General features: G+C 32.7%; 1 protein-coding gene across 5 annotated transcripts in view; it reads right to left on the reverse strand.

Annotated features, from left to right (window-relative positions):
• Nucleotides 1-26750, reverse strand: part of LOC100933824 (cohesin subunit SA-2) — a 123194-nt gene that overhangs the window by 30669 nt on the left and 65775 nt on the right. For all 5 annotated transcript variants that reach the window (XM_031959070.1, XM_012546129.2, XM_012546130.3 and 2 more), the window contains 8 exons: nt 26249-26344; nt 25083-25130; nt 22370-22462; nt 21892-22042; nt 19820-19968; nt 18327-18428; nt 15886-16049; nt 15644-15772 (listed from right to left, as the gene is read on the reverse strand). In XM_031959070.1, coding sequence (XP_031814930.1) covers nt 15644-15772; nt 15886-16049; nt 18327-18428; nt 19820-19968; nt 21892-22042; nt 22370-22462; nt 25083-25130; nt 26249-26344 — 932 coding nt within the window. The remainder of the gene's footprint in view (nt 1-15643; nt 15773-15885; nt 16050-18326; nt 18429-19819; nt 19969-21891; nt 22043-22369; nt 22463-25082; nt 25131-26248; nt 26345-26750) is intronic.

Consider the following 26750-nt stretch of genomic DNA (forward strand, 5'->3'; position numbering starts at 1 on the left):
GGAAAATAATAGGGGAAAGAACATGTAAATAACTAGATACATACAAGGAAGTGCTCTTTAAGGAAAAAAGAATTTAAATGCAGACAGTCCTTGCTTAAGTGAAAGGGTACCAGTGCTACTCTTTCCTTTACAAAGCTCTGTGTGGCCTTTCTCCCTATATGTTTGACAGAAAGGAGAAACTACTTGAATTTAAAAATGCGAATTTACAAACTAGTGCTGACATGAAAGAATATTCAGTGCTCATGACTATTAAGTGCTAATATAATAAAAGGAACAATACTACCAAAGTCAATTTATTTAATTATCAAAAAAACCAAAACAAAACAAAAAAGTACTTCTAAACTTCAAATCATAAAGCAGCAATCATCAAAACCATCTGGAATTGGTTTTAAAAAACCATAGAAGCAAATCATTAGAATAGAATAGGCAAGGGAAAAATGAGGAACCATGAAATTCACTATTCCTTTATTTATAACACTATTACTTAGAACTTTCTGTTTGAGAAGGACTACTGGAGAAACTGAAAAGCAACCTGATAAAAATTATGTTTAGACTGATACTTTGCACCACAGTACATAAAAATTCAAAATAAATACATGGCCTGAATAATAAAAATCATAAAACAATTTAAAAGAGAAGATTATATATCATTCACAGCTACGGGTAGAAAATGTGTTCTTAACCAAAAAAGGAGTGGTGGTAAACAAAAAATAAAATATATCTTTAAATATAAGGAACTAAAAAAGTTTTTCCACAAATATAAATACGTATCTAGGAAAAGCAAAAAAAAAAAGTCAAATATCAAATTTTCAGAAAAAGATTTTGAATCTAAGATATTTAGATAAATGACATTTATATGAGGTCAAAAGCCATTCTTCAATAGATAAGGGAGTGATATAAACAGTTCTCAAAAAGAAGAATTGCAACCTATTAACAACTATGTAAAAAATAATCTAAAATACAAATAATAAACGAAATATAAATGTACAAACAAATCTCGGGCATTAATTTATGGAAAAATTAACAAAGGAGGGGAACAATCAATGTTGGAGTGGCTACAGCAAGACACGCACAACAGTACATAGCTGGTGAAGTTATAAATCAACACAAATCTTTTGGAAAGCAATACAGAATTATGCAAAGAAAGTAACTAAAATGTTCACACTCTTTGATTTAAATATTGCCCTACTAGGCTTAAATCCCAAGAAGATGATCACCAACAAAAATAAAGTTTACACATGTAACAAAATATATGGTAATAAAGAATTGGAAATATAGTATATATATCTACCAAATAAAGAATGATTCAACAAATTGTGGCACAGGATTATAACTATATTGTTATATAGAGACATATGAAAACTTTTTCCATGAAGCAGAGCCAAGAAAATAATATACACAATGACTACAACAATGTAAATGAAAGAAGCACAAAATATTCAAAACTGAATGCTGCAAAATTACAAAGAACAAGCATGGCACCAAAGTGCAGATATGAAAAGACAACTCTGCTCTGCTCCTTTGCAGAGGTGGGAGATGAACAAAGGTGTTATACTGAACATATTTTCCGATCTTTTCAAAATTATGATAATTTTCACTGATTTTTTTCCCTCTTTTTATTTCCTTAAAAATATTATTACATATCATAGTTCTCTAAGACAGAGAAGAGATGAATAGTGGGGAAATTTTTGATGATAAAAATGAAATAAAAAATACTAAAAAAATTTTATTAGAAAAAAAGTGAATGTTATAAAATTACAAAAGAACAAGTGTGACCCCAAAGAAGAGATATGGAAGAATATCTCTCTTTATTCCCTTTCAAGGATGAGAATTCCCCCAAGTATTAAACATTACTTTAAGACTTCTCCAATATAATGGTCAGTTTTGCTGACTTTTTTCCACTTTTTTTCTTGATTTATTTTTAAAATATTCTTTTTTATATGATAGTGTTTGAAAAGAAAAAAATTAAGGGATATAGGGGAAGTTTATGCAATGTAAAAATAAAAAATTTCAATAAAATATATTTTTAAAAAATCGTACACATATATGGAGTTAAAAAGAAGATAGAAACAACTGGGGATAATCAGGTCAGGTTGCCTACAAAAGGTGGGAACTGTACAACATGATTAATATGGAAACTTATTTTGCATGACTACTATGTATAATATTCAAATTGCTTGCCTTCCCAATGAGAGGTCCAGGAGGAAGAGAGAGCATCTAGAATGCAAAGTTTTAAAAATGAATGTTAAAAATTGTTTGCAATTGAAGAAAGATAAAATACTAAAAACAATTTTTTTAAAAGGGGGGGGGTGAGGAGGTAGAAATTGAATGGAATCTTGAAGGCAGCTAAGAGGTATATATGAAGGGAAAGCACAGGAGACAGCCAATGCTAAAGTACAGACATAGGAGACAATATGGTGACAAAAGAGAATGCAAAGGTAATGTGTAGAGAGTAGTAAAAGTGAAAAAGGTTGGAAAGTGAGGACAGTGTCAGGTTTTGAAGAGCTTCAAAAGTCAAACAAAAGACTGTGTATTTGAGCCTTGTGGCAGGACTACTTACAAGGAATTGAAACAATCCTCAAGACTTGACTGGCTCAACTGAAAGAGTCAAGACTATTCCAGAGAATTCCTAGATTCCTGAATATAAAACAACCACAAGAAACTGCAGGTATTTTTTGATGTTTGGCTGGTAGAAAAATGATTGACAAAGGTACAAAATCTACACTTATCTTCAATGCCTATCTTAAAAAAAATCCAAAACTATCAAGCCATTTCTATGATTAGATAAATCTTTAATTGAATGAACTATGATCGTCTCATTTGATTCTACTTGTTCTTACCTTTCTAGGATCCTCTCAACTGTCCTGGGGTCTCTTCTCTGTTCCATTCATATAATCTCTCTTGGTGATCTCATTAGTTCCATGGATTTAATTTTCATTTCTATGGAGATGTTTCTCAGATCTATAATATTCATCCTGAAGCTTTCTCCTGAGCTAATCTCTCCATCATCAACTGATTACTAGACTTGAATTAATTCTACAAAGGACTACGAAATGAGTGGCTTGAGTCAAGCTCAACTCAATTATCTTTTAAGTACAAGGGAATTAATAAAGTTGACTGCATAGATGGTCACATGATCAAACTGATGCTATAGAACATTAGATTGGCATTTCAGCCTTTTTATATGTGTTTTCTTTTTCTATTAGAATTAGCTCCTTGAGGGAAGTAACTGTCTTTTTATCTTTCTTTGTAGCATAGCATTGAATTTGGTATTAAGTGTTTGATAAATGTTTATTGACTGTAGAATCCATGATTTATAAAAAACATACTTGAAACACAATTTCATATAGAGTTAAAATGAGGGCCTAAAAATGAATCTGTTGTATATGATTTCATGTGAATCTAAAAAAGCAGGGATAACATTTATGATCTCAGACATTCCAAGATTAAAGAGAGACATGATTAAAAAGGAAAATGACATTATGCTTAAAGCTAACAGAAATAATAATTTATAAACACTTAATAAAATATATAAGCACCAAATTAACAGCAAAGAAATCCTTAAAGAAAAAAAATTATTGAATTACAGAGAATAAACCACAAAACTATAATAGTTGAAGAAATACAACAACAACAAAAATTAAACAAGAAAAAAAGCTCAAGGACTACAGATAGCTTACAACTTATCAGTAATCACTACATAAAACATAAGGATATTTAAGAAATATAAGAATATATAAATATATATATAGGGATTACTATATATAAATAAAAAGGGAACATATATTTCTCAACTATGCAAAGCATTTTTACAACTCTGACCATGTTCAAGGAAATGAAATTGTCATAAATAAATATAGAAAGGCAAAAGCAGAAATAATAAACACATTGTTTAACAACACAATAAAACTGTAATCAATAAAGAGTCTATGAAGAAAGAATTCAAACTTAAGATCAGACTAAATAATTTAATCCTAAAGAATCAAAAAACAAACTGTAGAAACAATTGATAATTTTATCAAAGAAAATTGCAAAGAGAACAGGGGAAGCAGCTCAAGGAGAAGGGAAAATTTTATGTCTATAAACTCATTCACAAAAGTGAAGAAATAGGTCAAGTAGGAATCAAATAGGAAAGCAATAAAAGTCTGCAAACCAAAGAAGATAAAACAATTTTTTTTAAACTGCATAAAGGATTCTGGGAAGATGGCGGAATAGGTCAGTAACTTTCAAGATCTCCATATTTCCCTCACAAATTTGCATTACAGGATCAACACAGATTGGTGAAAGATCATGAGGACTTGGGGCAAACCAAGGGTCTGGGAATTAACGCATGTGAAGTACAAATACACCTACAAGTTATCTATACACAAACACCAAATGGGGAGCTCTGGGGCTAGCTGAATTTGGCTGGAGCCTCAGCAGAAACTATAGAAACACCTCCAGGACAGCTTGTGGAGTTGGGGGGTCTGAGCCCAGAAAAACTGAGGGAACCTCTGCTGATATGGAATTCTAAGCTCAGCTGTGCTACAAAAACATAGTCCTGTCCAAGAAAGAACCAGGAGTCAGTGAATGCAAAAGCAGTAGGGCAGGGATATTGCCAGCTGTGGCACTTACAGGAGTGGGAAGTTCTTGGTTTGGGGTTCCAGGTCATAGAGAAGAGCTAAAGTGAAGCTAGAGGGATTATCCCCTCACCACAGGATTATAGATACTTACCCTAATACTTCTAATTAAAAAAAAAAAAAAAATGGACTGGGAAAGACCAAAAGAACTCATAAAAATTTACTTCCAGTGAAGGCTGGAATTCATCTTCTACCCCAAAGAATGGCTCCCTACCCAGAGAAAATTTATAGAAGAACTCAAAAGAGAATTTAAAAATCGAATGAGTCACTGAAGAAAATCTAAAATAAATAAATAAAAACCATCCAAGGGGGGAAAAAAAAAAGATTATGGGGGAAAAATAACTAACTAGAAGATAGTCTCGAAGATGAAAATAACTCTTTAAAAATTAAAATTAGGCAAGAGGAAACCAGTGAAATCATAAGAGACCAAGAAATAATAATTTCAAAAAACTGAACAGAATGTGAAACATTAAGAAAAACAACAGATCTGGAGACTACATCAAAAAGAGAAAATATAAGAATAATTGGACTACTAAAAACTGTGACCAAAAAAAAAACCTTCATACAATTTTACATTAACAAGAAATAATTTTAAAAAATTTTTTACTGGAGTGATGGAATATGAAAGAAAGTAAAAATAGAAAAAATTCACTGATCACCATCTCAAAGAAATCCTTTGTGGAAAACACAGGAATACTACTGCAAAATCTCAAAACCCCTAGGTCAAAGAGTAAATTCTGCAAGAAACAAGAAAAAACACAATTCAAATGTATTGGAAACTACATTTAGCCAGCCACAATAAAAGAATACAGGTCGTGAAATCATATTATAGTAACAAACATAAGAATTGGCCTAAAGCCAAAAATATCATATACAGCAAAATCATCTGTAATATAAATTGGGGGGGAAAAAAGGCCATTCAATGAACTTGCAGATTTTCAGGACTTTCTTTTCAACCAAACTTGAACTGAATAGAAAATTCAACATATAAAAACCAATCTCAAAGGTCAATTTCAACATTAATAAATTATGTTTTTTACTTGGAATTGTATACCTTATGTTTAAGATTGACATTAGTAACTGGGTAACTCAAAAGAAAGATCAGGGCAGAGTTGGGTAGGTTCTTAAAAAAAAATAAAAAAGCAAAACTGCCTAGAAAAAAGGTAAAAATAGCAATTATATTATACAAATGACATGCAGAAGAATAGACACAGAGGCATTAGAGAGAGTAGCAGGATTCCTAGTTCTGAAAATCTACTTATATCATAAATGAGTTAACTAGGAAACATTATATATATATGTCATCAAGGATATATAGCACCTTCCAAAATCTATAAAGAAATAAGGAGAAGGGGTGGGTGGGAGAAGATAAGGGAAGCATCCATGGGTTTGGGGGGAATGGGGAGTTAAATAATAGCAAGGAAAGTTAAAGAATAGATTTATAGCAGAAGAATTAGCAGATACAGAAGTGATAAGTCAAATTTAAAGATTTATTGTTATGTTATTTTGACTCTTCCTTGATGTTCTGTGGGGCACCTGACAATGTTCTATTTTTTATTATGTTTTGTTTTTTCTTTTTTTAAATTTTCTTTTTTTCTATTCTTTTTAAAATAATATAAAAATTAAAAACTGCATACATAATAGAATTTATGAAATAGACAAATTATTAGCTAATCAGATCCCCCCAAAAAACAAAATGATTTTTGATTACAACAAAAAAGGAGATTACAACAAAAAAAAATTAATATAATAATAGATTAATAATTATTATAATATTATATATTATATTATTATTATAAATTAAAGAAACTAAGGAAGTTATAGATGAATTACCCAAACTCCTAAAAAAATCATGGCTAGATGGATTTATAAAACACCATCAAACACTCAAAAACTGAATATTTTGCCAAAAATAAGAAAAGAGATGTCTACCATAAGATTCTGTGAGCTACATAAGTTCTTGTTACCTAAATCAGGAGGAGATAAAGTAGAGAAAGAAAAAAGAGACAAACATACTTAATGAATATGAATGCAAAATTACTGAGCAAATAAGCAGCAATAATATATTAAGCAGATTATATATTATATCTGGATGGTTTAATATTAGGAAAATTATAAACAATTAAAAACAAAAGATAATATCAATGTATGCTTTTTGAAAAACCTTTTGACAAAAATACAATACATCCTAAAAATATAGGAATAATTACAGGCTATTTACTAATATGGTAAGCCAAATCTACCTAAAACCAGAAACCATCATTACCTCTAAGGAAGAAAATTCTTTTCAATTAGATCTGAGGTAAAGTAAGAATGCCCATTATTTCCATTATAATTTTAAATAGTATTAGAAATGCTAATCAAAAGACAAAAAAACCCCTAAAAACTAAGTATAGGGAAGGAAAAAATTTATCGATTTTGAAGATGTTGATTTACTTCAATGAAAAATAATTGACTCAATTAACAAATTAAGTGATGTAGGATATTAAAAGACCTGCTAATATCTTTAGTCTTTCTAGATATTACTAAGAACAGCCAAAAAATAAATTCCTTTCAGAATAATTATATGGTGTAGAAAATGAGAGAATTACCAAGATATACACAGGAATATTGTAACGTCAACTATAGTAATCTCTTTAGAGAAATAGATGGATTTAAATAACTGGAGAAATATCAATTGCTCTAGTTTAAGCAGTACCAGAATAATAAAAACTGCACTACTTGTTAATTTACACATTCGGTAACATGCCAATCCAAGTACCAAAGAATTACCATATTGAACTAGGGAAAAAAATATCAAAATTTATCTCCAAGAATATAAGGTAAAAAAGCTCAAGAGATATAGTGGGAGGGGAGGAGGTCTAATAGTATCAAAACACAAACTATACTGTAAAGCAGTAATAAGTAAAAATGATTTGCTATTAAAGAAAAATTGATCAGTGGAACTAAGGAAGAACACAAAACAAAGTAGCAAAATATTCAATAAACTCAAATAAAACACTCATTACATGACTAAAAATTGCTAAGAAATGTAGAGAAGTCTTAGTTGTAAATAATATCTACAATAGGCTCAAAATGGAGACAAGTCCTTGGCTCCTCCAAAATCCTACTATCTCAGCTGAGAACAAACTCACATTTTACATGAAAAAAATTTGAGACTCTGTACCATAAGCTCTCTTTTCCTATCTTCCATACCTCTTATTACTCAGGCAACCTTCTGCTACTACTTCTTCCTTAACTTCTGTCTCACATTAGATGCCAAAGCTAGGCCCTTTATATATTCAAGCAATTCCATTCCATCCTGTTTAGACAGATTGCGTCCTCTGGCATCCTCAACTAACACTTATTTTCAGATTCTTTTCCTCTTTTACACTTACTGACTACAAAGATACTCATTTTTTTCCCACCCTGAAAAATACCCTCATTTGATCCTTCCATTATCACTATCATTCTCTAATTCTTCTGCTTTTTATAACTAAACTCATTGAAAATGCTTTCTAGAATAGATACTTTTACTTTCCTCTCTTTTTAACCCCTTACAATCATACTTTATATATAGCCTTATCTTTTGGCAAAACTGTTCTCTCCAAAGTTCCTTTTAGTTACCAATATGAAGGTCTTTTCCTATAATCTCTTTCTTCTTGACTTCTCTATAACCAATGATCTTTTAATGACTTCCATATTTTCTTCTATTTGGATTTTCAAGACACCACTCTCTCTTGGTTTTTCCTCCTACCTATCCGATTGTTCCTTCTCTGTCTCCTTAGCTGGATTCCCCTCCAGATCATACTCTCTAACCTTGGATATCACTCAAGGGTTTTATATATATATATATATATATTTTCTCTTCTCTTTCTATACTACTTTCACTTGGTGATCTCATCTACTCTCCATGGACTTAATTATCACCTCTATGCTGATGAATCTCAAAGAGAGCTTTTCTATCCCAATATCTCAGCTAAACCTCTTATGAGTCATCCTCACTATCTCTCACCGTTATATAGTATCTATTCCAAAGATCAGTCAATTTCACCTCTGCAACATCTCTCCCACATTCCCCTTCTCTCCTCTGACTGCCACCAGTATGATTTAGGTCACACTTAAAGTGTGGTCTAGAGAATCCTGGGAATTCTCTGAAACCCTTTTAGAGGATCTACAAATTCAAAAATAGTTTTTATTTCCAATATAGTAAATTTCTACAAATATAATCCAGATAAACAAAAACTCTTTGGAGAGATCCTCAATAATTTTTAATAGGATAAAGATACTGAAAACAAAAGTTTGAGAACCACTGATTTAGGCCCTTATCACCTCATAGCTGGACTGCCTCCCTCAGGCATCTCTCCACTCCAATCCATCCTTTATCCAGCCACTAAAGGGATTCTTCCAAGGTTCAGGTCTGATCATGCTCTCCCATATTCAAGGAATCCCAGTGGTTCAATATTGATCCAAAACAAAATCCTCTAAAATCCAGAGAACCTTCATAAAGTATCCCCCTTCTATCTTATCAATCTTCTTACACCTTCCCTACACATTCTCTTCAATAAAGTGACATTGACCACCTAGCTGTTCCATTTACAAGGCATTCTATTTCTTCACTCAGCTATCCCCTATTCGTGGCATGTTCTTCCTTCTTCAACTCTACTTGCTGGCTTTAAGACCCAAACAAAATGCCACATTTTATAAGATAACTATCCCAAGCTCTCTTAATTCTAAAACCTTCACTCTATTAATTATTTCCTATTTATCCCATAAATAGCTTGTTTGCATGTATTTGCATTGTCTTCCTCATTAGATTTTGACCTTTATGAGGGCAAAGACTGTCTTGGACTACTTTTTATATTCCCTGCACTTCATACACATGAAAAGTACCTAATACATCTTTACTGATATTATATAACACTGAAAATTTTATATACAAATTAATTTAGTCCTATTAGAATTAGAAGGGAAACAGGACTCTCAAGAGGCAAAGCCAAGATGGAGTAATGGCAGGAATTCATCCATCTTCTCCCAAACCACTCCAAATTCCTTTAAATAATGACTCTAAACAAATTTTGGAGCATCAAATATCCAAAAAGATGGGAGTAGACCAATTTCTAGCCAGACAACTTAGAAGCTCAGTAGAAAAGGTTTGTGGCACCAGGATGGAAGTCTAGCACGTAATCCCAATGGAGGCTGTGCAGCCCCAGCCAACAAAGCAGGAAGGGAATTCTGAATCAGTTGGGGGAAATAATGGTGGCTTCTAGACCTCTCAGCCCAGAGCACCAAAGAGAACAAAAAAGATCTGTGGCAAGGATAGGAGTCCAGGGCCTAAAGCCAGTGAGTGCATCCCCAGTCCCAACCCTAGACTTCTGTTGCTTCAGCACACTGGATCTTATAGCTGCAGTGGGGCAGAGACACACCTAATAGCTTCAGAGCAGAAAAGAGGTTTTGTGGTCAGATCTCTAGAAGGATCTCTGAAAGTAGCTGCACAAAACACAAACTCAGGACCCTCCACACAGGAAAGGGAGCCCTACTTTAACAAAGAGTTAAAAGCTGAGTAATAGGGTAGGAAAATGAGCAAACAACAGAAAAAATCCTAACCATTTAAAGTTATTATGGTGACAAGGAAGATCAAAACACACACTCAGAAGATGATAACAAAGTCGAGGTTCTTACATCCAAAACATCCAAGAAAAATAAGAATTGGGTTCAGGCCATGGAAGAGTTCAAAAGGGACTTTGAAAATCAAGTAAGAGACAGAGGAAAAAGTAGGAAAAGAATTGAGAGTGGTGCAAAAGGAAATACAAAAAGCTGATGAGAAGATGCCTTAAGCAAAATTGGCCAATTGGAAAAAGAGGTACAAAAGTTCACTGAGGAAAATAATTTCTTAAAAATTAGGATTGAGAAAATGGAACTAATAAATTTATGAGAAATAAAGATATAATAAAACAAAACTGAAAAAAAATTGGAAAGTAATGTAAAATATTTCACTGGAATAAGAACTCACCTAGAAAATAAATCCAGGAGAGTTAATTTGAAAATAATTATTCAACCTGAAAGTCATGATCAAAAAAAAAACCAAGATATCATTTTTCAATAAAGTACAAAGGAAAAAATGTCCTGATACTCTAAAACCACAAGAAAAAAATAGAAATTGAAAGAATCCACTGATCACTTCCTGAGAGATCCCAAAATAAAACTCCCAGTTATACTATAGCCAAATTCCTGAACTCTCAGGTCAAGGAGAAAACAAAAGAATTCAAGTATACTGCAGCCACAGACAGAATAACACAGCATTTAGCAGCTTCTACATTAAAACCCCAGCGTACTTGTAATGTGGTATTCAGAGAACAACAGAGCTAGGACTGCAACCAAGAATCATCTATCCAGCAAAACTGAGTATGATCCTTCAGAGGAAAATGAAATACAGAATTTTCAAGTATTTGTGATGACAAGACCATAACTGAATGGAAAATCTAATTTTCAAATACAGGACCCTGGAGAAGCATAAGGAGGTAATCAGGAAAATGTTAGCAGAAGGGACTTCATAAGGTTTATCTGTTTACATTCCTACAAGAGAGAATGATTCTTGTAACTCATTAAAATTTTCTCATTATTGTGGCAGTTAGAAGGAATATATACACTCAGAGGTATAAATTGTATATGAAGATAATATCCTAAAAAAAATTAAATTAAGGGGTGATGGAGAAGAAATGTCCTGGGAGAAAGGGAAAGGGAGAAGTGGAATAGTGTAAATTATGTGCCCTCCTCCCCCCAAAAAAAGGCAAGAAAAAGCTTTTACAGTGGATGGGGAGAAGGGGGGTTGAGAGTGAATGAGTGACCCTTACTCTCATCAGAAGTGGCTCAAAAAGAAAATAACATACACACTCAATATGGGTATAAAAATCTATCTTACTCTGCAAGGAATGTAGAAGAATGCAATATGGAAGAAGGTGATAAAAGAGAGGGCATGATCAGTAGCAAAACTCTTGTGAGGAAGAATGGGGGAAAGAAGAAAATAAATGGGGGGAAATAGTTAGCAATAGTAATTGCAAAAGCAATTTTGAAGTAATTTTTCTGATCCACTACTAGGCATAAATCCCAAAAAAGATTTTTTAAAAAGAAAAAGAACTTATATATACAAAAATATTTATAATAGCATTCTTCTCAGGGCAAAAAATTTGGAAACTGAAGAGATGCTCATCAATTCAGGAATTGCTGAATAAATTGTAGTATGTGATTATGACATAATGTTATTGCTCTATAGGAAATGACGAGCAGGATGCTCTCAGAAATACCTGGAAAGTCTTCCATGAGCTCATACAAAGTGAAATGTACTGTGCACAGAGTAATAGCAATGTTCTGGGATGATCAACTATAAATGACTTTGTGTTCTCAGCAATACAATAATCCACAACTACTCTATAAGGACTTATGATGAAAAATCCTATCCATACCCAGAGGAAAAAACTGACTGTGTCTGAATACAGATTGAAGCATACTCTCTCTTTTTTTTAAAGTTTACTTTTCTTGAGGATTTTTTTTTTTAGGATGGGAGATCTGTTTTCTTTTACAACATGACTTCTGTGGAAATATTTTTTTAAAAAGGAAAACAGTTCTTTGGAAGAATATTGTAGCAAATTTCTCTGATACAATTCTTATATTCAATATACATAGGGAATTTATACAAATATATATAAAATCAAGAGCTTCTTGACAAAAAGAAAATGTTTAAAAGATATTAATATGCACTTCTCAAAAGAAAAAATGACAAACTCCAACAACTACATTAAATAATGGACCAAATCATCAATGATAAGAAGAGGAAATATAAATTACATCCACTAATTTGATAAGTGTGACAAAGTAAAATGACAACTGTTGCATGGCCAAAGGAAGGCCAAGCATACTAATTCACTGTTAGTGAAACTTAACTGATCCAATCATTCTAAAAATGTCATTTGGAATGATGTCCAAAGGGTGACTACTTTTTGGCCCCAAAACACCATTACTAGGTATATTAACACAATAAAAATATATTTTAAAAATATGTATTAGATAGGATAGATAGATAGATAGGAGCACTTTTTGTTATAGAAAAAAGGGAAATAAAGTGGGCATTCAGAAACTGGAGGATGGATAAACAAATCATGGACTATGAATATAATCAAATATTATTTTGCTTTAAGAAGTAATGAGAGAGACAGTCAAAGATACCTAGAAAGATTTATATGAAGACACAGATTGAAGTAATGAACCAGAATAATTTGCAAAATGATTAAAATCCTAAAAAATAAAAATAATTGAAAAACTTGAGAACTATGATTAGTGCTATCAAGATTCCAGAATATTCATGTTTCTCATGGGGAATCAGAGGTACAAAATGAGATCTACATTCCCAAACATGGCCAGCATTTGGATTTGTTTTGCTTGACTACATTTGCTAAAAAGGAGGGCTTTGGGACAGCTAGATAGCACAGCAAAGAGCACTAATCCTAGAGTTAGGGGGAATCTGAGTTTAAGTCTAGCTGTATGATCCTGAGCAAGTCACTTAATGTCAATTGCCTTGCCCCAAAATAAGTAATAAAGTAAAATAAATAAAAATACAAATGGAAGAAGATTCTCAAGGGAACAGAGGCAAGAAGTGCAATGTTGAACTACTATGTTAAATTTCATACTTAAAAACAATAGATTCACGTTGCTGTATACAAATTCTTATTCTGTACCTTATATGAACAAAAATTTACATTAAGCTCACAATAATAAAAAAATATTTTTTATTATTTCTGTAATATTATAATTTTATAAGGAAGCAGTTTGACACAATGGAAAGGGCACTAGATTTGAAGTTACAGAATTTAAATTTAAATCCCACTTTTCTGATGTTAGCTGTCTCTGCGCCACAATGGGACATAGATTCTTCATATGTAAAATAAAAGAGCTGGACTAGTTAACTTCTAAATAACCTTTGAGCTCCAAATTTGTGATCTTAGGATTATATTCTTTTCTGCCTACTAGCTGTCATAATGACACACATGAACTTTATCATTTCCCTAGAATAGTAGATATTTAACAAATATTTCTCAAATTGAATTCAGGTGACCATACAGACTCTGATGCCTTCCTGTGATGAGAAGTCATTACTTTTTGAGGCAGCCCTTTACACTTTTGTTTAAGCCTAATTGTCAACAAACTTTTTTATTATACTAAGCCAAAAATTGTTGCTCTGGTTAATCACAAATATTCATTATACAATGACAATTAAAAGCACCCTTGTTAATGTTATTTATCAGTTGCTCCAAAATATAAAGCAAAACATCAAAAAATGTAAGCCAAATTTCAATAACTACCATGTGCAGGGGGAAAAAAACCATACAATCTGGACCATTTTATGATTTAATATCTAAACCATTCCTGTATTTTTTATATTAGGTGAAATGGCATGTTTCTAATCTGTGCACTTTCCTACACTGTAAAGCAAAACAAGATTTTTTTTAAAGATGTAACCATTGATGGCGACTGCCAACCACATGGCAGGTATGACCAATATATTATAGTCCCTGACTAAAGTAAAAATCAATACTGCCCTGTTTTCAAGATATAGCCACTTAAAATGTACACAACACATAAACACATGAATTTGCAATGCTTTCTTTCAAGGTTTAGACTTTCTGGATATGTCTCAAAAGCCACTTCATTTCTGGGGGCTGCACATCAGGATTGTTTGCTCATATCCTGCCACTCTTTCCTCACTCCTTGATAATCTATAAGAGAATCTTAACCTCAGGTCCTGGAACCTGTTTGAAATTTGGTTTTTAAATATTTTGATAAATATATTTCAAAATAATTTGTCTCCTTTGTAACCCTGTGTATTTTATTTTATGCATTTAAAAACAGTTTTCTGAGAAAGGGCCTGTGTCCATAGGCTTTACCAGATTGCCAAAGGCATCCACGACAAAAAAAAAAAAAAAAAAAAAAAAAAAAAAAAAAGGTTAAGAACTTTAGGTCTACATACTCTATGTTCCAGCCAAACTGGCTACCTTACTGCTGCTTGTACATGACAATCTACCTCCTAATCTCTATGTCTCATATAAATATGACAACAGTCTGTCTCCCATGACTGAAATGCTCTCCTACCTTACTTTTGCCTCTTAAAAACCCTGGTTCCCTGAAAGCACAAAACCAATGCAACCAAGACCTTTAGACCTTTCCTGACACTCCAATTTGTAAATGCTCTCCCATCTTAAAAATCACCTTGTCTATATTCATATGCATATATGATGATTAATTATATCCCAGAAGAATGGAAGTTCCGTTTAAACCAGAAACTGGGTTTTTTTTCCTTTTTATCCTCAGCACTATTCTCTAATGGAGTAGGTCCTTAATAAATGCTTGTTGATGAAGCTGAACCGAGTTGTTACAAGTAATTAAAAAGAGCAACAACTCTGCAGGACATATGTTGTCCAGTTATAAAACTGAAACAACACATTTTACTAACTTGGGAAACAAAAACAAAAAGAGTAGAATGCAAATGACCATGAGAAAGGAGGGAAGAGGAGAGAGGGTAAGGAAAGAGAGGGAAGGAGGAAAAGAGAAAGAGGAGAATGGAGAGAGGGAAGAAAGAGGGAGGGGGAGAAGAAAGAGAATGAATAATTGTGATCTGGGAAACATAAGAAAGCTTTATGTAAAAATTACTAAAGAAACTGCCACCACTCAAAGAGCAATAATGATACCAACATGCCTGAAAAATTAAGATTCAATGCACAGCCTTGCTGAGTTTCACGTGCCTTTGATTGTGATACACTATACTCACAACCTATATAATATGGGCAATAACACAGATTATGATGAACATTTCAGACCAAGAACCTCATTTATACAGAGAAAGGAAAACACAAAACATATTTTAACTCCTAAGTCCATTCCCCTACAATGTAAGTTGGTTCCACACACAACCCCTGCAAACTTTCCTGTTTCTTACCATTGTTTTATGTTTTGACAGGTCAAACACAACAATCAAACAACATAATTAAACTTACACCAGCTTCTTGTCAGGTTTGAGTAGTTTATTGGAGAATTCACTGATGATTGCCAAGAAGGTTAGATTGGGAGGGAGGTAATAGTCTATATCTTGACTATCTCCATGAAATGCAAAATCAATTCCTTCTCTGTTAGCAAAGATAGAAGAAAAAAAAAAAGGTAAAAACCAAAAAAACCCTATAAAACCCAGGTTGAAAGCAGAAAAACTGCAAAGTAAAATAATAGTACTTGAAGTACATACTTGTGTATCATAGCTATCGATTCCCTGGAGTTCATCTGATCCCAGCCAAATGTGAGAGAAAATCGACGAGCAAGTTCTTTAATACTGGCAAAGGAAGCGGAGGAGTCAACCTGCTTTTTACGACTGTTATTGCTGCGATAGGTTGCCATGTGGTTCTGATACAACTGCAAAACCCAGATATCATCAAACATTTTTCATAGAAGAAAATCCTCAAGAAAATACCAATAGTATATTGAAATCTGTAGACACTGAGGATTTTTACTTAGAATTTTTAAAACATAGTGTTGAAAAATGACCTTACACCTTTCCTTTAACTACCCAAGGAAGCATGAATTATATGACATTGCAGGTCAAATGGTCACCTACTAGAAAACCACTAGGTGACAGGGAATGCAATATCTACACAGCAACATTTTTGGACAGTACCAATCATTCCAAAGTAAAACACAAGCAAAACTCAAAGCAGGCCAAGAAATCCTATACTCAGAGAAAGCTGAGGTACAGAATGCAATATACCTTTTCAGATAAGGCCTGTGTGGAAATGTTTTGCTTCAACTACATGTTTGTTACAATGGTTTTTAATCTATTTTTTCCCCCTTCAATATTGCAGGGTGAGGTGGGAGAGGAACTAGAGAAAAGGTGTTCCTTCCACCAAAAAAGGAAAAAATATTAGGAAAAAAAAGGGGTCATTAAGCATTTAAGGAAAAGCTGGAGAGAGAGACTCACAATAGTTAAGGGTTAACATGCTGAATGCATCATATACTTAAACAGAAAGGCAAGCTGCATGTAAGAGACTCACTATTTCATATACAATCCTTTGTATATGAATTTGCTCATTTCATTTCATATAAAAGTTCAGAATAAAAGAGAGAAGGAAGTTCAAAATGGGACAAAGACAAATAGGATAATTTTATTATTATTGTTTTAAGTTTAATATATAGGGTGTTTTCTTTTTAAAACCTAATATATGTTTATAATGTCATGTACAATCATCATTCTATTCTTTTATAAATTTTTAAATACTCATATTTCTTAATGTTTACCAAGTTCACTTCAAAAAAAAAAAAAAAAAAAAAAGAGAGGGAAGGGGAGAATGTTGAGAAAGCATCATTATCTATGTTGAATATTTTTTTAAACATGATCTAACAATGGCCTCTTTTCCCCCTCCCATTAAAGAAGAGCTATACCAAGCTATCAAGAATCCCTCAGAAATAGACAACAAGTTCCATTTAATTTCAAAATCAGCAGTCAAACAGGGGTCAACCTGAAATGATCTGTGTATAATATATAAACACAGGGTTCTGACAGGCTGCTGTTTACCCTCACCTTAGCTCCGATTTCAGGGACTCAGGCCAGAATATAAAGCATCTGGCAGAATGTGAAATAGTAGCAAGGATTCATGTATCAGTCACTCTAGGAGAAACATGCTCTGCAGCTTAAAAACAGATATGTACAAGTAGACCAGGCTACAACAGTTGCTAAAATAGATGTCCAGTTTCTCTAAATAATAGGAGCTCAGAAGTCTGAGGTAAAGGGTTTTAAAATTACTAATGTAGAAAGGTGGTGGGCAAAATGTAATATTTCTCTTTTCTTTACTATAACTTCAGTCTAAAATATAGCAACACTAGCCTAGCTGATAATGAGCACAAACACTGTCAGGAACTAATTGGCACCCATCAAGTGAAGACACATAACCATTGTCCTTGAATAATAAGCATTCCAAAAGACAATCTGTTCCAACAGGCACTAGTTCATCTCAGTTAAGGTTTAGAATTGCAGACTGTCAAAGAAACACCCCAAGTATGTAGCTGTCTACAGCCAGCATTTTGTTACCCGTCTCTGATGGAAAAATAATAGCCATTTACTTCAGGGACCTATTTGGCAAGCTAGTTAAAGGAAAATAAAGAATTCCTCAGAATTCAGAAAAATACTCTTTCAAGGGAATAGGCCAAAAGAAAAAACCAAGGTATGATCTTGGCTAATGAATTCAACAGTTGCTTAGTCCATACCATTTATTGAGTACCTGCATGTAAAAAGTCTGAAACCCCACACCAAACATTGCCTTAATTTCACAATAGGGACATGAATATATTGTTTCATGCCTGTTTTCCTTAACTTATTAATAATGGAGCAATATTAGAGCACTCTGTCAATCTCAAATGAATGCAACCAAGTACATAAGTACAGAACTATTAGACAGATCTCTGCTTTTGAATGCAATATTTTTTTTTAAAGAAAAAAAAAAAATAAAAATAAGGGGGAGGGCAGTCCAGCATCATGAACATACACCACTACAGATATAGGCATCAATTTGATGATAGTGTCAATTATTCAAGATTCTGGAAAAATTCCTGTAAGAGAGGGCTCACCTTTCGGTAGTGTGGAAAATCAATCTCTACTTTTATACATCAGAATTTTACAGCCAATATTGTTTTTCTTACCTCCTGCAAACAAACAATCAACGTCCTGGCACTCTCAATTTTATCATTGTGTCTCGTTCTGTTAATTGTTTCTTTAATAATATCACCAAAATCATGGTATGTCTAATAAAAATATGAAACAAAAGAACAAAATGACACCATTAGAGAAAAATATTGTCACAGAAAAACATTCACAAACTAGCCCCGCTAACTTCTTACCCACTTCATACTAATTAAAAGGCTTATTTTAAAAAGTAAATTTTTATCTTATAATTAGCAAATTTAAAGTGCTTTCAATTCTGTCCATCTTAATAATAAATACAACTTATACAAAATAAAATTTAAAAATCAGAGGATACAGAATATCAGCCTATATATAAACTAATGGCCCAAATACAAACCAAAGTGTTTGTATCTGGATATTATAGAAAATCCTTAAATGTGTAATAAGCTTTTTTAAAAACTAGATGGGTATACCATCTTTCAAACGGAAACCTTGGTTCAGCTATTTTATAAGTTTTGAAAAACAACAACAACAAAAAAGATGCAAAACTTTTAATAGTGACATAGTATACAAACTCAAATTTTATCAAAAATTTATTTATTAGTTTGTGTAGCTTAACCCAAAGCAAAGCACTGAAAATGTTTAGATGGGCTTTAATCAGTCCCACAAGCACAAAGGTTTGGTCCTAGCCTTACTGTTAATTTTTATTAGACCTAATATGTGGAAGTGGGTAATTAGGAGGGTTATGAGGATGAATAGGGACAACATTATCCCCTCCAGACATAGGAGGGTAGATATTAGATGGGATAGATAGATTAAGACTCCTGTAAACAATAACAGGAAAGCTACGGTTAGGTTTAGGTTAATAGGGAACATATGGTATTCATGAGGTAGAACCATGATTTATTGAGTCGAAATCAATTCTCTTAATTAAATTAAAAACCTATTCGGTTCATTCAAGACCTTTTTGGAACCATTCGTATGCTAGGCTGCCCATGAGTAGGATGATGAGGGAGTATGATAGGGCAAGTATAGTATTGGTAGTTGATAGTTGGATGGCTCAGGGTAGTGGTAGGAGGAGGGCGATTTCTAGGCAACTACGAAGAATTTTATTGAGAATGGTTACTACAGAAGGCTATAATGTATAATCAGCAACCAATATGTAAGATTCAAGGACTTAGTCTTGGTCTTCTTAAGAAGTTGGAATTATTAACAAAACTGGAATTTAGTTTCTTTCCAACAAGCCTTGGGCAAATGGCCAAGGATTAATCAAGTCAAAGAGATTCAATTATCCTCAAACTGGAAAAATAAATCTTTAGATAGGAGAAGCTGTGATTACAAACACAGGATAATTTGGAATATAACATGCCAAGCTGTAACCCAAAGAGCATATCCAATAATGTCATCCAGGCATTTTATATACAGCCTTGGTCTACTGAAAAATTACTCTAACAAATATTAAAAGCAAAGCCTATCGTGAATTCAATCTATAGTGGAGAATCACAGTGACCTGCATATAGTGCTTGTAGATTTCAACTGCCGTCATCATTTCCACCACATTATAAGCAATCAGTTTACAATATTCAGCCAGAATAATCCGTTTTCTGTATACTGAATCCAGTCTATGAGCTTCTTCTCTATTCATCTCTTCAGGCAAATCTAGGAAAAAAATTCAATTTGTGCTCTTGATATATAACTTGTCCACTTACTTACACTGTATAAATGTGAGCAAATTGAACTTCCAACACATTCAATCTACTCATATCTCTTCCCCTCTTACCCAACACAACAGTTCCTATTCAATAGATACTAAAGAATATTTCTGTAACATTTTCTTCTCTCTCTCTCTCTCTCTCTCTCTCTCTTTTTTTTTTGCTGAGGCAACTGGGATTAAGTGACTTGCCGAGGGTCACACAGATAGGAAGTGTTAAGTGTCTGAGGCTAGATTTGAACTCAGGTTGTCCTGACTTCAGGGCTGGTGCTCTATCCACCTAGCTGCCCTTTTGTAACATATTTTCACGAGGGATTGGCCTATACACCAAATAAGTCTAAAAGTTTCAATGGCAGAAATGATTCCATAACCTTTACAATGCTTGATTCAATATTTAAGCAATAACTTGAAGTTGTTCAATGCTTTTGGACAATGGCAAAATTATAAAATGAAAATTCTATTGTCTTAATCAAGATCCTCTGCATCTTTATCAATAGTGGAAGGAGGAAAAGAAGAAAAGAGAGGAATTTAACACTGATCTCTTTTCACCAAATCAATACTTAAGAATAAATCAGACCTAAACCATTAAAAACAGAAAAATCCTAAATGACAGCAAGTCAATTCTGACTAAAAGGTTTGAATAATAAGTCTAATCTACTTCATCTAATTCAAAATAAATTCAAATTTCCTAAGAAAAATATTTTAATGAATTCCAAAATAATAATATCAAATATCAAAAAAGAATACTAGTATTTTAAAAGATAATGATACAGTGCTATTAGGTTTTTTTCAATAGTTTCAGTCATGCCTGAATCTTTGGGACAACATTTGGGGTTTTCTTGGTAGAGATACTAGAATGGTTTGCTATTTCCTTTTCTAGCTAAATTTAAAAATGAGGAAAAAAGACAAACAGCATTGAGTGATTTGCCCAAGTTCACAGAGCTAATATAAAGCTGAAGTTGCATTGTAACTCATGAAAATGAGTCTTCCTGATTCCAATGCCAGGGCTGTTTAATTACTGCGTCACTGTGTTCACTGTATCACCTAGCTGCTCTCTAGGATAAATTAAGCATTTTATAAAAAAACAGATACTGAGTGTCACTAATTATGACACTTTTAAACTTGGGTAACATTAAGAGGTTTGGAATTTTGATGGAGCCAGGAAGAAAAAAGAGACAAGAAATTGTGGCCAGAACTGAGATCAGCAGGAAGGAACTAAAGTAAAACAAGGAAGTACAAGGAGAAGAAATGGGTTATTTAAATATTAGGTATACTGGCATCAAGTCTGAAAACATGATCTAAAAGAGACATGTTTGGATCTGATGTTATCATTGTGGAGTGCCAATGACTGATGCCCATATGGACATGACCTTTCAAATATGTCAAAAAAGCCATAGATACCCTCCCCCCCAAAAAAAAGATTACTTGACAATTCAGAAACTAGAAAATAAAGTTAAAATTTTCTGTTTATTTTTAAAAAGCTAAATAGCCAATATGCATGTCTAATAAAATGACCTCTCCTAAATATGTACCTTAAAAATTCAAGTACAAAGGATGCTTTGGGACTAGAAGTTTAAAAATATGTGGGATTGTTATAAAATTCTCCAGATCATGACAGCTGGTGGTGCAGTAGATAAGAGCACTGGCCCTGGAGTCAAAATGACCTGAGTTCAAATCAAGCCTCAGAAACTTAATACTTATTAGCTGTGTGACCCTGGCAAGTCACTTAACTCCAACTGCCTTGCAAAAAACAAAAGAAACCTCCAAATCTTTACTTTTGATTATACACACCCCTTCTCTCCCATATCTTTCCCTGGATTGATGAAGGCTCTAGAACTTAAAAAAGTATGATTTGGGGCTATGATACTTACTGTTCTCCCCAAAAACGTGATCCTTGACAAACTCAATCATTCTTGACTGTAGATCGTGATCAGGAAGAAACTTGAGCAATGAAAAATCTTCATCCTCATCCACACCTTGGTGACTTAAAACAATCAGCAAGTCACATAGTAGAATGAAGGCCTAAAAACATAAGCACACACACATACACAAACAAACAACTTTAGAATCCTGAAGAAAAACACCATTAAAGGTACTCCTCCATCTATCTACCCCCAAAATTAAAAAAAAAAAAATCTACCATAGATGTCATCCCACTTCCCATTTCTCCCTCCCTGAGAGACTACATCATCTCTAATAAAACCTTCAGTTTGAAGGTCTTAGTATAAGAGGACAAGATTCACTATGAAGAAAAAAGTTCTTAAAGTAAATAATTATAAGATACAGGCTTTCATTTTTGGTTTGATGAATGAAAATAAGTTCTAGAGAAAACAGACTGTTAACACCAACCTTTTCACTCACATCCTTATTATGATGGTTGAGGTATGATTCACATATCAAGCGGAAACATGTCATCTTTTCACTCAACTCCGAAAGAGTTTCCTGAAAATATTTTTAGGTCTCTTTAAAAATTAGGGAACTTCTTTCAAAACAAATCACTTGTTTTATAATTATATTTTAATAAATTTTTTTCTATCAACAAAAATTCACCTTTCCTCCCATCCAATATCCAACCCACCCTTCATTCTCCACTGAAATAAAAAACAAACAAAAAAAAACTCTATTACAAACATGCAGAATCAAGCAAAACAAATTTCTTCTCTAATCATATCCCAAAAAATCTGATTTTCTGAGTCTTACAAGCTCTCTATCAGGAGGTAGCTAGCATGTTTTTCATCATTTAGTCCTCTGGAATCATGGCTGGTCATTATACTGATCAGAATTCCTAATACTTTCAAAGTTGTTAAGTTTTACCATATTGTTGACACTATACAAATTGTCCTCTTGATTCTGTTCACTTCACTTTGCATCAGTGAATACAATTCTTCCCAGAAAACAAATCACTTCTACACCCCCTAACACTACCAATATAAGCTTGCCAAATTTTCTGTTATGTTCTAAGAACTGCATGAATTGCAAAGACCTATAAAGGGGACATCAAAGAAACAATGTTAAAATAAAAAAGATCTTAAAGTCATTCAAGTTCAGAAATTGGAAGGGAACAACAATCACCAAGGATTTCCCTCCTCCCCCAGATTAGAGTATTTAACAAGTTACAATGATATATTTTCTCACACTATAGCTCTAATTCTAAGTTCAAGAAGAACATGTAAAGTATTATGTCTCTCAGGCCACCATGTTACATAAGTAAAGTCCTGAGCCAAGAATCAGAAAGACCCAAGTTCAAATTTAGCCCAAGATATTTCCGAGCTATCTAACCTTGGAAAAGTCACTTAATGCTGCTTCCTTCAGTTTCCTTAACTATAAAATAGGAATAATAATGATAGCATATACTTTACAGGGTTTTTGTGAGGATGAAATGAGAATATTTGCAAAGTGCCTGGCACATAGTAAAGTACTTTATTATACAGACTACTTATGCAATCTTCTTTCTGCAACTGAAAAAAGAAAAGATATCTATGCCAGTCATATAATTTAATAACATTAGCTGAAAATAAAAACTAGAATTTTCAGATTCTTCCTTTTCTTTCAGGACCGGAGGCTTTATTAGTGTCTTTGCAGGGGGAAAAAAAAAAACCCCAAACAACCAAGCAAAACAGAAAAAGACCCTTTTATCCTTATGGGAAGTGTTCTACAGTGAATTTCACTGAACATTAATATCTGGGAAGAGAAAGGGGCAAAAAATCAATTTGCCAATGGTGAGGGAAAATGGAAACCACCAAGAAATAGGGAACCAAAAATCCTTTTTTGAGGCAATAAAGAAGAAATTTTCTAAAGTACACAAACTCTTTTACCAGCTCAGTTAACAAGTTAACAAAACAATAAATTTCACTTCCTTTGAGGAATGAAACTAAATATCATTATTAAAAAGCACTGAAATTGCCAAAAAGAAAACAGAGAAATAAGAGACTAGAAAAATTCACAGAAATAATAAGCCTTTTAATTAAAAAGATAATTGCAACCAAATTAATTTACTTCTGAAATTAAGAATGCCTCAGATTAAAAGTGTACGTCATTGACATCTGTAGCACATGGCACAAGATGTAAAAAGTAATATTTTAAAGCATAAGTAAATAATCCCAGTACAGTCTAATACAAGCAGTTCTAAAATTTATTACTTTTAAAACTTCTGCATAATCACATCACAATATGCTCTATTCCTTACTATGCTTTGCATAACTATATATGTATAATCTATATCAAAGTGCTTATTTTCTCGAGATGGAAATTTGGAATTCAAAAATTATTTTTAAAAATGCTGAAAATTGTTCTCACATGCAATTGAGAAAAAAAAATTCTTTTTAAAAAAGTTAACTTCCTTATTCAATATGTGGATCCAAGTATATAATAATACAAAATAATTGTGATCTACATAATTTTCAATAGCTAAATTTATTTATTGAAGCTTATATTTTGTTCCTGTTCTTTCACCTTTTAGCTTTTCTTTACTATGATCGTTATTTTAATAACAAATTAAATTTGTGTATATTTACAGGGTCACATAGGATCATAGACCCAGGGAATTGAAAGAGATCTCAAGTCATCTGATCCAAATATCTCATTTTATAGTTAAGAAAAATGAAGCCTAACATGGTAAATTCAGTAACTTGCTCAAGATCACACAGACAATAAGCAAAAGTCAATTTGAATTCGGGCCTTCTGATATTGCCTTCTTTAAAATGTATCACCGTTCTCAAAAAAAAATTTTTTTCAAAGTTTATACTAAGCCAACTATAGGCTTAATTTGGTAATAAAGATACTTAATTCACAAACACTATATAATATTAATCACTAACAGAAAGTATAGTCTGCAAGAAATAAGATAAACCAATGATTCCACAATGCTCCTGCTAATATGAATACCACTGACTAAAATCACATGTTTTTGGTAAGGTAATTTTCTCAAGAAATTTAGAAGAAAGCTTAATGCTCATTTAATCTATAAAATGCATTATTTTTCAGATAGGGAAATGATCTGGTTTTTTTTTCTTTCAATCTTATCTCCTTTAAAAAGTATAACAGTATCTTACTTTTACATTACCTTTTCCTCCCAATGTCTCTCTTCCCTCCCACACCTAGAGTTCAATCCCTTTTAACAAAGAATAAAACAAAATCAGTAAAACTAATAAACATATTAATTAATACATTCTATGAAATATTCTACACCCATTACCTTTATAAAGGAAAAAGATGCATTTGTATCTCTCTCTCTCTCAAAAGGTAAAATAATACTGTGGGAAATGAAAGGGATTTTTATGGTCAGAGGACCTGGGTTCCACTTAGAATAGTGTGTGACATTGGACAATGAACCTCCCTGGGACCTCATCTATAAAATGGGGATAATGAACTACACATGCCTTTCCAACTCTTTTTCTACGATCCAACTGAGGTCTATTATTCTTTGCGGCTATATTTGATCATTGTAAAGGCATATTGTTTCATTTTTATGCTTTTAGTAAGTGCCTATATTGTTTTCCTGATCTGGTTATTTCATTTATGTGTCTTCTTATAATGGACTTTATTCTTCGTAGTCATTATTTCTTATAGCAAAGTAATACTCTATTATATTAATTTACCAGAACTCATCCATCCATTCCTCAAATTGATGGACTTCTACCCTGTTTCTAGTTTTTTGCTAATTAAAAATGAGCTATTATAAATACTTTGGTGTCTATGAGATCTTTCTATCTGTAATCATCTTTGGAATTTAAACTTTGGTAATGGGATCAGCAAGACAAAGTGTATGGACTTCTACTTATTTCTTAACAATTTCAAAGCAAGTTCCAGAATAGTTGGACCAATTCACAACTTTATTAAAAGCAATACCTATGTCTATCGTTCCACACCATCTCCATATATTTTTTGTCATTTCTGCCAATTTTCTGTGTGAAGTGAGACCTTAGAGTTGTTTTAATATATATTTTTCTCTTGTTATTTTTAACTAATAATATTTGTAAACATAGTTAATAGTTTGCATTCCTCTTTTGAGAATTATTCTTTGTTTATCCATAGCCTTAGACTAGTTTAGTTACTGGGGAATAAAGGCATTTGATCTAGCAATTCTCTTAAGTAATATGATTATTAAACAATAATTAGCTAATATTATTATAATGATTAAAAATAAGACCTTCCACAAAACTTTTAGCATTTTTGATCTTCTATAAAAATAAAATTCTCAAGACAAAGGATAACAGTCTGTCAGCGTACCTGGGAGGAAGGTGTTTCAGTTACCAATGATTCAGTAACTAATTCCAGCTGCCATAAGAGAGCAAAGTAACTGCATTGAAGAGCAGGGATTAAGGTCTGAAAGGAGAATATTACCCTCTTAAACAAAAACAAATTTAATTTTCAAATAAAAATTTAGGCATTGAAATCTAAACAATGGAGAAGCAGCACAAAGCATGCACAAGGCATCTTAATGGTTGTACTTTTCAACCACAGAAAAGGATCAACAAGAATGTGTGTTCAAATTTTGAGAAAAATCAGCAATCTCAAGTAAATACACCACTACCACCCCCTTCTGGATGCCTCATTCAAAAGGAGTACGAAGAATCTTTGATATTCTTTGCAGAAGAAGATGGTTTAATACAAAAATACTGGCAGAAAGAATCAAAACTGTTTTCTATGGACCAGTTTTCAAGGAATCCAAAATACCAATTACAGTTTCTAATTAAACACCATTAAAAACTCATTCGGTCTAGAAAATCAA

This window comes from Sarcophilus harrisii, chromosome 3 (assembly GCF_902635505.1).
Source record: "Sarcophilus harrisii chromosome 3, mSarHar1.11, whole genome shotgun sequence".
Lineage (NCBI taxonomy): Eukaryota > Metazoa > Chordata > Mammalia > Dasyuromorphia > Dasyuridae > Sarcophilus > Sarcophilus harrisii.